This window comes from Aedes albopictus, chromosome 2 (genome assembly GCF_035046485.1).
Source record: "Aedes albopictus strain Foshan chromosome 2, AalbF5, whole genome shotgun sequence".
NCBI classification, from domain to species: domain Eukaryota; kingdom Metazoa; phylum Arthropoda; class Insecta; order Diptera; family Culicidae; genus Aedes; species Aedes albopictus.
Genome location: NC_085137.1, coordinates 166,238,769 through 166,251,112, shown reverse-complemented (window position 1 = coordinate 166,251,112; position 12,344 = coordinate 166,238,769). Strand labels below are relative to the sequence as shown.

At 40.0% G+C, this 12,344-nt stretch overlaps 1 protein-coding gene across 1 annotated transcript; it reads right to left on the bottom strand.

Moving 5' to 3' along the window:
• Positions 1 to 3,203: 3,203 nt before the first annotated feature.
• LOC134287787 (uncharacterized protein K02A2.6-like) lies at positions 3,204 to 8,799 on the bottom strand. Its single transcript, XM_062850684.1, has 2 exons — positions 5,695 to 8,799; positions 3,204 to 5,603 (listed from the first exon to the last, which is right to left on the bottom strand). The coding sequence occupies exons 1-2, from the start codon at positions 6,762 to 6,764 to the stop codon at positions 3,290 to 3,292; spliced, it is 3,384 nt and encodes a 1,127-aa protein (XP_062706668.1). The 5' UTR covers positions 6,765 to 8,799; the 3' UTR covers positions 3,204 to 3,289.
• Between the last annotated feature and the right edge of the window lie 3,545 nt (positions 8,800 to 12,344).

Here is a 12,344-nt window from a genome sequence, read left to right as displayed (position 1 = left end):
TCCTTTAGATATTCTTTTAAGAATTTTTCTAGAAAGTTTTTCCAAGATTTATTTTAATGATTTTTATAAAATTTTGCCAGGGATTATTTTGAAAATTCTTCTAGGGATTTGTTTAGAAAACTTTTCGGAATTTTTTCCAGCGATTCCTTCAAAGTTTCACCAGAGATTCAGAAGTCCTCCAGTGATTTGTTCAGGAATTGCTCTCAGAATTGTATTGAACCTACCCGCAGGAATGTGCCCAGAAATTTATACATGGATTTTACAGGATATTTAGAAAATCCTGCCAACATTCCTCCAAAGATTCTTACATAATCACTATCTTTGGAGAACCACCGAAGAAATTTTCGAACAATGAATAATTTTTTGGGAATTTTGCGAAGAATACCTGGAAAAACCAGAGAACCACAGGTTTTCATAGAAAAATTTCGTGAAAAAATTCATGTAGGCTCTGGGACCATTTGGGCAGGCGGACCTATTTCGAGCACTTGCTGCTATAACTCAGCCAATTTCAAATCAATGGACTTGATTTTTAGGATAGGGTGAGATACGCACAGTGTCTAGCCGTGTACAAAAATTCATGTCACTTGGTTTGAAATTGATTGAGTTATAGTAGCAAGTGCTCAAAATAGGTCCGCATGGTCCCAGATCCGAAATGCCAACGAATAAATTCTGCAGTTATTCTGCAAAAATTGCTGAGACAATCGTTCTCGAAATTTTTGAAGTATCACTTGAGAAAATTGTGAAAGAATTCCTGAAGATAGATTTGAATAAATTCTAAGCAGTTCATGGGGGAATGGAAGAGCTTCTGAATGAAACCCTGAAGGAATTTCCAGATGAATCTCTTGGAGGAATTATTCTAAGGGAAAATAAAAAAAGTGCTTGGGACAATCTCTAAATACTTTTATTTGCACAACAGCACATTTATCATAACACATTATCTACAATAGTACGCCACAATACTCGATCGGATCCTGACGCTCCATCTGGTCTGCCCATCGTACTCTCTGCTCCCTCAATATATGGAGTAATACCTGAATGAGCATCCGGAGAAATTCCAATATTAGTTTATTAGTTTATGAATGATTCCCTGGGAAAAATCAGAAATTCTAAGGGAAATCCCTGGAGTAATTTCTGAAAAAAAATGTCCAATCCTCTGTGAAAACATTTCTTTTGATATTTTTTTTATAATTATTTTGGAGAACTCTGAAGAAAACTTTAGACAAAATCCTAGATGAACTTTATGAGAAAATTCTAAAAGAATTCCTGGAGAAATTTCAATAAAACTTCCGAAGAAATTCCTTTGATACTGTTTAAAGAATTTCATGAAGGAATAAATTTACGAACCTTCAGTAATCCATGAAAGAATTTCCTAAATAATCCCAGGAAGAATTTTTGAAGGCATTGAAGAAACTCATCCATTAGATCCAATGTAAATCGTATGAGAAGTTTTTTTAGAAACTCCTGGAGAAGACCCAACATTAATTCATGGGAAAAATAATTCTAGAAAATCCTGCAATCGTGGAGAAAATTCAAAAAATGTAAATGGGAAGGGATACATTCTAAAAGGGTTCATTGATAGAATCTCAGTAAAAGAAAAATGAAAAGAATTTCCAAGAGAAAAGCTGGTAGAAAACTGGAATGGAATCCAGTGAATTGTCTGTAGTAGTCCCGAGAGGAATTTCGGAAGGAATCCCAGAAATATCCATGCAGAATTGTAGAGAGAATTCTTGAGCTAAGTGTTTGAAGTTTAATTTTATTGAAGCAAGTTGGTAAAAAACATTAGAACAGTTCATTTAATTGAATAAACAAAGTGTATTTATAATTTCTGAAACAGTCTATATGAATTTCCTGACCATAGCTTTGGGAAGATATCTCGAGGAATCCATGCGGGATTGTTGGTCCCTGGTCAATTTTAACAGAAATCACAGGAGGAAAACCCGAATGGAGTCCAAGGAAAACGCTGTGAAGTATTCCTTATGACATCCCTAGAGAAATTTCAAGATAATTGTAGGGATAAATCCTGGGATGTATACCGGACAGAGTAGAGAGTTGTCGCACAAAAGAGATGCAAAACAAGCAACAAAAAAGGTGCGGCGATTACTCTTTATCCCTACTGGTTACAGCTAAGGACATGATCTCGAAACTTTTTGTTGGTGACAAAGCAGAAGCTGAATTTGTTGTATATTTTACAGCTCGTGAATAATCGATCATCTTCTTCTTCTTCTTGGCGTAACGTCCTCACTGGGACAAAGCCTGTTTCTCAGCTTAGTGTTCTATGAGCACTTCCACAGTTATTAACTGAGAGCTTCCTCTGCCAATGACCATTTTGCATGTGTATATCGTGTGGCAGGCACGAAGATACTCTATGCCCAAGGAAGTCAAGGAAATTTCCCTTACGAAAAGATCCTGGACCGACCGGGAATCGAACCCGTCACCCTCAGCATGGCCATGCTGAATACCCGTGCGTTTACCGCCTCGGCTATATGGGCCCTTAATAATCGATCAATCGAAGGTCAAAAGGCCGAAGGTCAACAGGTCGACGGTCAAAAGGTCGAAGGGTCAAAAGGTCGAAAAGTCAAAATAAAAAAATACCTAGGACAAAAGGTCGAAAGGACAAAAGGTCGAAAGGTCGAAGGGTCAAAAGGTCGAAATGGAAAAAAAATAAACTAGGACAAAAGGTCGAAAGGTCGAATTGAAAAATGGATGAAGGGGAACAATGACGATGATACAGAAGATCAAAATAACCATAAATCTTTTCTTCCCTCTTCCTCCTTACTTTACATTCTCACTACAGCTAGGCCTGCATCTTTGCAACTTAGTGTTCTTTTAGCACTTTCGCAGTTATTAATTGAAGGGCTTTCTTTGCCTGTCATTGTATGAATTTTTCTATTATATGACAAGCATACACTATTCCTAAGAAGTCGACAATATTTCCTGACAGGAACGGGAATCCAACCTTTAATTACAGTGGGTTTTTATAACAGTTGGCGTTTTCCTAGTAGGGGGATTAGGGGCATAATGGACACCCGGGGCGAAATGGACACCCCTGTTTTTGCCGAAACCGTTGACTTTTATGTAAAACTTTCAATGCATAAGTGTAAAGGCATGTTTTTCAAAAGTGTAATATCGGACTATGGAATGAAACACAACCGTTTTCCAGAAGTACAATCCAAGAAGAGAGCATATATATTTTCAAAGCTTGCTATGACTCTAACAATTCAAATTCTTTAGTTCCCTGTATGCTAGAGTAACGACTACCCGTTACCGACACTACATTCCCTCCTCTTCTTTAAGTATCTCGAACTACATTTAATTTATAGTCGTTCAAATATTTCGGTCGATGTGAATTACGTTGCGGTCGTTGATCAAGGACCTTTCCCGAATCAATATCCGTTGTCCGAGATGTTCCCCTCTGGCTTGAGTCTGATTCTGCTTGATCTGGATGTTCTTGAAGTTCAGCATAGCTTCCCCGTTCTGCCAACGTGTCTCTGGAAACGATGGGTTTTAAATGTGAAACATTTCGGTGTAGAATTCTCCCGGTCGCGTTTGACCTTAATGACACATCAGAGCCCTTGCGATGTAGAACTTCCAATTCCTCAGGACTAAAGTTGCTTGACAGCTTGTTGTCCTTAATCGTGCGTTTGGCAATCACTATATCTCCTGCAGCAATTCGGCTTGGCTCTGCACGACGACGTTTATTGGCATACTCAGCTCCCTTCAGCTTTTGTTCTTGATCTCGGTCTTTGACGTCCTCGAGCAAAATGTTTCCACGCGAAGGTAATGCAGGCAATTTATCACGTAACACTCTTCCGAACATCAGTGCTGATGGCGCCACACCCGTTGTCGAATGTGGTGTAGAGTTGTACATTAATAGGTACATTCTCAAGTCCCACTTCCAGTCACTGTTTGATGTTTCCTGGCTTATCTGGAGACGCTTCTTGAGTGCCCTATTGGCCCTCTCGACTTCTCCATTAGCTTGGGGCCAGTATGGTGAAGTTTTAATTAGGCTGATCCCGAATTCCTCACTAAACTGGGCCATTGCGTCGCTCACAAATTGTGGACCATTATCGGTTTTCATAGATTCAGGTATTCCGTACCGACAAAACGTTTCATGAAGCGCCTGGATCGTTAACTTCGCAGTTATTTCTCGCATAATAACAACTTCAACGAATCGACTGAAATAGTCTACCAGGACCAAAAGATTATCGCCAGAAGGTAGGGGCCCCATAAAATCCACAGCAATATGCGTCCAAGGTTTATCTGGCATTTTTGTCATAATTAATGGTTCTGGCGCCGAAACAGATGATACCAACGTACACTCCTTGCAGCTCTTGACAAAATTTTCGACTTCTTTGTCCATATTTGGCCACCATACTTTTTGACGTAATCTTCGTTTCATTACGACAATGCCAGGGTGTCCTTCATGGGCTAATTCTAGGACTCGACCTCGCAAAACAAGAGGAATTATGATTCTTTCCCCTCGTAGTAGTATACCTTCCGACACGCAAATTTCCGTGGCATACGGCTTGAATGCCTTGGCACGTTCTGACCAAATATTTCCATCGAGTGCTTCTACAACCTCGCGTAACATTTCATCTTCTACTGAAGTTTCTCTGATCTCCTTTATATTTACAGCAACCGGTGTAGACATCTTTGTTACCAACTGTACATAATTATCATTATCTGAATCAAAGGGATTATGATCTGCCTGTGATAACCTGGACAGAGCATCTGCCAAGTTAGTGCTGCCTGGTTCGTGTACTATGTCGTAGGTATAGGATTGAAGTCTCAGAACCCATCGTTCGATACGTGCACATGGTTTGGACCGAGGGCTGAATAAAAATTGTAACGGTTTACAATCGGTGATTAGCTTGAAACGGCTTCCTTGAAGATACAACTTGAATCTATCAACAGCCCAAACCAGAGCCAACGCCTCTTTTTCGGTTTGAAAATATTTCCGCTCCAAGTCCGTTAAGGATTTGCTAGCATACGCGATTATTCTTCTAACGCCTTTAACATCTTCTTGAAGTAAAATTGCGCCAAGTCCTGATGGACTAGCGTCGGCAATCAAAATGGATTTGTCCCGTACGTTGAAGAATCCGAGATAGCTTATCTCACAGATCGCTCGTTTTATCTCGTCAAATGCAAATTTTTGTTTGTTTGTCCACACGAATTTGTTTCCGGCCCTCAGCAAGAGTCGGAGAGGTTCGGATTTTGTCGCTAAGTGAGGAATGAATCGTCCCACATACGTGACCAGACCAAGGAAGCTCCTTAGTTCTGCTGCATTTGCTGGTTCACGAAACTGTTGAATTGCCAGGACACGGCTTTCCATTGGTTTGATTCCCTTGGAAGATAGTTCATGACCGAGAAACTCTAACTTGTCTGCGCTAAATAAACATTTCTCTAGATTTAAAAGAACACCGTAAGCTTTCAAACGATTCATCAAGGCTTCCAGTCGTTCATCGTGCTCCTTTTGTGATGAACCAAAAACCAAAATATCGTCCAGGTAGACAATTACACCTTCCAAACCCGCGACAACTGTGTCCATTACCTTCTGGAAAAGTTCAGGAGCACAACAAATTCCGAACATCAGTCTCTTGTATCTAAAACATGATCATGCAAAATCAGATTTTTTTGTGATTATATTTTAAACATTCACATTGTCAATACAAAATAGAAACAATGAACAATTACCTGAATAGGCCGTATTTTGTAATAAAAGTAGTAATTTTTCGTGATTTTTCGGACAATTCGAGCTGATGATACGCCTCCTTAATGTCAAGTTTTGAAAATTTTGTGGCACCGCCGAGACTTCCCAAAACTTCTTCAATCAATGGCAGGGGATGTGATTCGCGAAGAACCGCCTGGTTAGCACGTCTCATGTCCACACAGATTCTAACTTCACCGGATCCTTTCAAAACTGGCACCATCGGAGAAACCCACGCTGACGGTCCGCTAACCTTCTCGATTATGTCCTTGTCCAGTAGAGATTTGAGTTTGTCATGAATCTTTCCTTCTAGTGCGATAGGAGCTCGTCTGTACCCTTGCTGTACGGGCTGAATGGATTCGTTGATGGGAATTTCAACAACTATTCCTTTCATTTTAGGAAAACATGTTGATTCAGAGCTCGAAATGGACGAAATATCGAAACCAACCTTCAATACTTCCAACTGTTTCGCTGTTTTGTCTCCAAGCAAATTTCGTTGTCCTTGTTTCACGATGTAGAACTTTGCGTCCACCTGATTTTGACCGGCACAAATAATTGCTCGAAACATTCCACAAATTTCCATCGGCTTGGTAGAAGCATAAGCAATCAACCTACGATCGACTGACTGACTGTATTCCAGAACCTCAAGGCCATCACGATTTGCCTGAGCCCACGTATCTTCCGTTATAACGTTCGCATCTGCTCCGGAGTCGATGATCATTGGAACTTTAACTCCACCTACTACAAACTCAAACGTATTATTCCCCATCGCATAGAATATCTCTTCCATAGGTTGATCCAATTTGTCTTCCTCGATCAAACGAACTCTTTTCGCTTTGTAACTGACTTGGCTGTTGCTCTGACGTTTCAAACATCGATTTGCGAAATGACCCGTACCCTTACATTTCACACATTTCGCATTCCTTGCACGGCAGTTGTCATCTCCTTTCCAGTGACCTTTCAGACCACACGCAAAACAAGATCCAACGGTTCCTCTAGCTGACCTGCCGAAACCCTGGTCGAAACGATCATTCCTTGGCGCAAAATGTGTGGTCATACGCGTTGAAACCTTATTCAAGTTCTGTCGAAAAACCCTATTATTGGTAACAATATATGAAAAGTATATATTTAAGTCCTACCGGTTCGAAAGCAACAGGATTTCGATCAAGCTCCTTTACTTGCTGTTGGACATCTGCCAGCGTAGATCCTAGTGCCACTATATCATCCAAGACCATATCCTTGACCAAAATCTGACGTCGTAACTCCGAAGACTTACAACCTTCCACGATTTGCTCGATGATTCTATCATTACACTCTCGAGCATCGTACCGATCGAACTCGCAACGTTTTGCTTGAATACGCAACCGCAGAATGAAATCGGCAAATCTTTCATTTGAATTTTGAACAATTTGACGGAATAAATGACGTTCGTAGTTCCTTCTACGCATTGGTTCGAAGTGCTCATCAAGACGTTGAATCGCAACATCGTAATACGGAGGATCAGCTAGGACGAGAGGAAAGTCATCAACGCCAGGCAGATGGTCGAATACTTCTTGAACCTCTGAACCAGCCAAATGAAGCATTTGGGAACGCTTTTCCCACTGAGAGATCACTCCGCTTGCATCAAAATATCTCTGTAATTCACGCTTCCATTTTTGCCATGCTGTAGGTAGCTGAGACCTATCCGCAACGAAACTAAACGGCCGAATGCGCTGAATCATATCCATCCTAAATGAACATTAAAAACTCTAGTTACCCAAATTATAAGCAAATAAGCCAATGGATGGAATAAGTCTAACTAATGAACCACACATTAAAACATCTTTAAATTTTTCTGCATTTATTTATTTAATTCGTTATTTAACATTATTTTTCCATTATCAACCACAAACCCAAATACTTTTACTTGAAATTCTCACACGTCGTTTTTCTTCTCATGTTTCTTATTATGCATCAAAAATATAATTTTGAGAAATTACCTTAGACCTTTTGAATACGACCTTGAACTACTACACATTTTTTTATATACATTTAAATATAGAATATTGAATACTCACCAATAAAGTTATGTAGACTGAGCGTCGTCATCATTATCAGTCTTATTTTCAATACTTTGTATCGAGCATTGATCTTTGTTACACAAATTTTCCAATTGGCACACAGTTGCCGTCAACATTAACACACGGTTGTCTCCCCCATGGCACACGGTTGCCTTTACTATCTAGCGCACAGTCGCTTTCCTTTTGGCACACAGTTGCCTTCGATATAAACAAGCAGTAGTCTCCCCATGGCACACGGTTGCCTTTACTATTTAGCGCACAGTCGCTTTCCTTTTGGCACACAGTTGCCGTAGATATCAACAGTACAGTCTGTATATAACACAGTCCCGTAAAGAGTGAAACCAAATCTACATATCGAACACGCCAGCAAAATTATGAAAACAAAGTGGCAAAAAGAAGAACAACAGTCAAAAAAAGCCGTCTTTGCATGTCTCTATATAAACAGTCTCTACTCAACAATTACCATCCCATGGCATACGGTTGCCTTACTCTTTCGCGCACAGTCACTTTTCTTTCGGCATACAGTATCCGTTTTACCACAACACCAATCAATTTCAGGACACAATTTTCATCACTATTCAGAAAACTTTTCGTTCAAATTATTGGCCTTTTTGTTCATTCAAAATTTCGTGTTATTTTCATCAGCACTTCACAATCTTGAGTAAAACAAATACTTATTAGGATGCTACTTTCCATCTTACAATCAAAACAAAACATTGAGCTGTCAATTATGTTCCAATAAGAATCTCATTGACCATGGCCCACTGCAAAAAATATGTGTTGTAGCAATCGCCAGTGTGCACCTTCTCTGATAGGGCAAGGTTGCCATGGCAACGGCCGTGTGAGAATAACAAGTATCTTACTCTATGCAACGAAAATGACAAAATTAAATCAAACTAAAAAAAACTTTGTCATTTATGTTCATTAGTTAAAAAAGCTTTAAGGCTTACCAGCATTCCATTTGTCCTGTCCAAAGTTAGCTTTTCCATCCATCCACTTTTCATGCACTCAATACTCACTTCACTTGTTTTTTTTTAGCTCCAACTTCAATTTAAACCAAGATTTAAACTCAATCGGGATACGCAGAAACTTTTAACTCACAGTTTTCAATAAACGCAATATTTCTCCTCAATTCAACTCCGGATCGTAATCGACTTACTTTTTCTGATTTTTTTTCCTGCGCCGCCAAATGTAATATCGGACTATGGAATGAAACACAACCGTTTTCCAGAAGTACAATCCAAGAAGAGAGCATATATATTTTCAAAGCTTGCTATGACTCTAACAATTCAAATTCTTTAGTTCCCTGTATGCTAGAGTAACGACTACCCGTTACCGACACTACAAAAAGTACCATTTATATTCGTTCAAAATTACCAAAATATCATTGAAATTGAAGTATGTTTTTCATATGGTGGATTTCTTATAATTTCGAAGCAGCAGCTAATAAGGTATTACGAGTGATTGAGTGTGTCCACCATACAAACAAGTGAATTGTTAGCTTATCTACATGTATACGTAGATTTAGAAATGGATGAAGTATTGTCTATCCGGTTGGAATGAAGACCGACATTCAATCAAAAATTGCCATTTTCTTGGTCCACAAGTGTCGCAACTGATTCGCATCTAGTGCGCTGTGTTGCTGACAACAACGGGAAGGATGCGCATTACCTTTGACATGATTTAAAAACGTCGCGAGTTGGGTCGCGTCGCGACTTGATTGTGCGAAGTCCGGTTTGGTGGCGGCCCGACAATATTATATTTTTGATCAGAACACACTGAAAATAGCAATTTCAATGTTGTAGTCAATTCGGGGCGAAATAAACACTGGCAATTATGAATGGATGTACGCGCGTTGCATACTGTTAGGCGTTTTAGAGAGTTTGAAATAAACCAATCCGATTATTTTAGCCTAAAATTTATTCAATTAACTTTGAAGTTATGTAAACTCGTCTAAGATGGAGTATTATATCTGTGGTATTGATCTCCGTTGGCAAATTACTTAACTGGTCAATATTCTCTAAAATACAGCATAAAATATGCAGGAGTGTCCATTATGCCCCGATGGGTGTCCATTTCGCCCCGTACCTTTCCTGCCAGCCCCAAAAAACACACGATTTTCAATTCATAATTTCTTCACAACTTTTGGAATGTGGTTAGATAGGTATAGTATCTACCCGTGTACAACATTACAAGTCAATTGGTTCAAAATTGACTGAATTGTAGTGGAAAACAGACGAATATAGAAGCCACCGCCCAAGTGGCGCGATACCCTAGTAACATTTACAGCTATTGGCGTGACTACCATTATTTTTTCCTATATAATTTAACCTTCTTTTGAACATAGGCTGTACTTTTGAGTAATGTTTTTTGATAATTTTTGGCGTACTTACTAATAATATAATTGTGAATAATACTTTCCCTTCTTTTAAAAATAGGTCGTTCTTTTTAGTTATACTATCACAGCTATTATTTTAAATTTGATTTAGAATATGTCCAAAGAGATCTCCTACAAAGATCTACTTAAATATCGTTACGTTTTATTTTTTTAATAACCTGTAGCTCAATGTACTTATTAGATATTACATTTTTGATACTGTATACGTAATTTTCTATTCGTTTTGACCATTTCTTTTTTGGGGTCGTACACAAATTACGTCACGCTTTTAGGGGGGAGGGGAGGTTTTGCTGAGCATGACGACCCTTACAAAAAATATCTAGGTCCCATACAAAAAATGTGACATAGGGGGGAGGGAGGGGGGGGGTGTTGAAAAGGTCGATTTTTGCGTGACATAATTTGTGTATCACCCCCATTCAAAAACTCATATTGATTATGAGTGACGCAATGCGAAAAATATTTGTGGCGTAAATCGTCGCGCTGCAGGTACTTGAATAAATTTGAAATCCGCTTTTCGTACCTAACGAATCCTGGCCTTTCAGTTTTATTACTAACTACAGCCTTCGAGCCTTTGACCTTCCAACCTTTTTCCTCTCGACATTTGGCCTTTTGACCCTTTGACCTTTCGACCTTTTGACCCGTCGACCTTTTGTCCTTTCGACCTTTTGTCATAGATCCCTCCAGTTTGCATAGTGGTTAAGGGTATGGATCGCCAATCCGGAGACGGCGGGTTCGATTCCCGTTCCGGTCGGAACAATTTTCTCGACTCCCTGGGCATAGTGTATCGTTGTGCTTGCCTCACAATATAGAAATTCATACAATGGCTGGCACAGAAAGCCCTCCAATTAATAATTGTGCAAGTGCTCAAAGAACACTACTAAGTTGGAGAGAGGCAAGCGAAGTTCCAGTGGGGACGTAGAGCCACACAGAAGAAGAAGAAGATATTAACCAAAATCGTAACTGTTTGATGGTACATCTTCAACAGCATTGCAGAGTTTACCGACTCGAAGTTACTCCTCGAAAATCGTAATCCAAAGCTTAAAAATCTCTAAACTCGTGGACCACAAGTCGTGGTGTATGGTCTCTATCCTGTTCTGTTCAAGTTGCAACAAGCCTATGTCGCATTGAGTGGATTGTCGCAACAAATGCAGGTTGTTACATTGTCATTATATGGTTGAAATTTGATTCAGTTATCCTGGGAAAACCCTGGAGATATCACGCTCCACTTGGCCCACCTGTCATGTGTGCTCTCTGCTCTCCACACCTTCTTGTGCCAACCGGATCAGTAGCGACCACCAACTTTGCAGCGTTGCTGTCAGGCATTCTTACAACATGTTCTACCCACCGTATCCTTCGTGCCGTGCCGTGGCTACCTCTTCCATACTCGCACAGGTATAGTTCTAGAGTTCTAAATAGCAAATTAAGAACAAGGGTGTGGAGCGGACCTGGTGTGATGGTTAGAACATTTGACTATCACGCCGAGGACCTGGGATCGAATCCCACTCCCGACAAACTCGCAAAATGTGAGTTTTTCCTTCGGAAGGGAAGTAAAGCGTGGGTCCCGAGATGAACTAGCCTAGGGCTAAAAATCTCGTTAATACAGACAAAAAAAAAAAAAAAAGGAACAAGGGTCATACCTAATCCCGTTAAGTATAAATCAAAAACCAACATCTACTTCGTGACCCAACTTCAGCATCACATAAAGCAACGCAGAACCCAATCGCTCGGAATCCTGGTCGCACAGTCAAATCCTCTCGAGCGGAACATCCTTTGGCAACAAAACTTCAATAAATTAAATTTATGACTGGATGTAACAAATTCCGGTTATTTTCCGATTGCGAAAAGTCTGCCCAATCCTCGGAACCATTTCGGACCAAGGGGGAGACCGGTCGGAGCTGAGACGAAGAACAACGTAAAGCCGCCACCGTAACCGCACCAAAGTCAAAAAAGCCAGAAACAATATTCTCGCTTCCGGCTAATGGTGGTAGGTAGTAGGTAGGTACACGAACAACATTTCGTTTGGTTGGTTTACCGGGTTGGTGGCTGGGGGACGGGAAGAAGGCAAAAACATATTGGAATACAATAAAACTTTTCCAAACTCGTCGTTTTTATTCTCAAGCAGTTGCAGATGGTGGCATTCTGCGGAGGGGGAAAACGAAAAAGGAGTGATCAAACTGTG

Coding starts and splice junctions, on each gene's coding strand:
- LOC134287787 (XM_062850684.1), bottom strand. CDS start 6,764: ATGACCACACATTTTGCGCCAAGGAATGATCGTTTCGACCAGGGTTTC. Junction 5,604..5,694: donor ACAAAATACGGCCTATTCAG/GTAATTGTTCAT, acceptor ATCATGTTTTAG/ATACAAGAGACTGATGTTCG.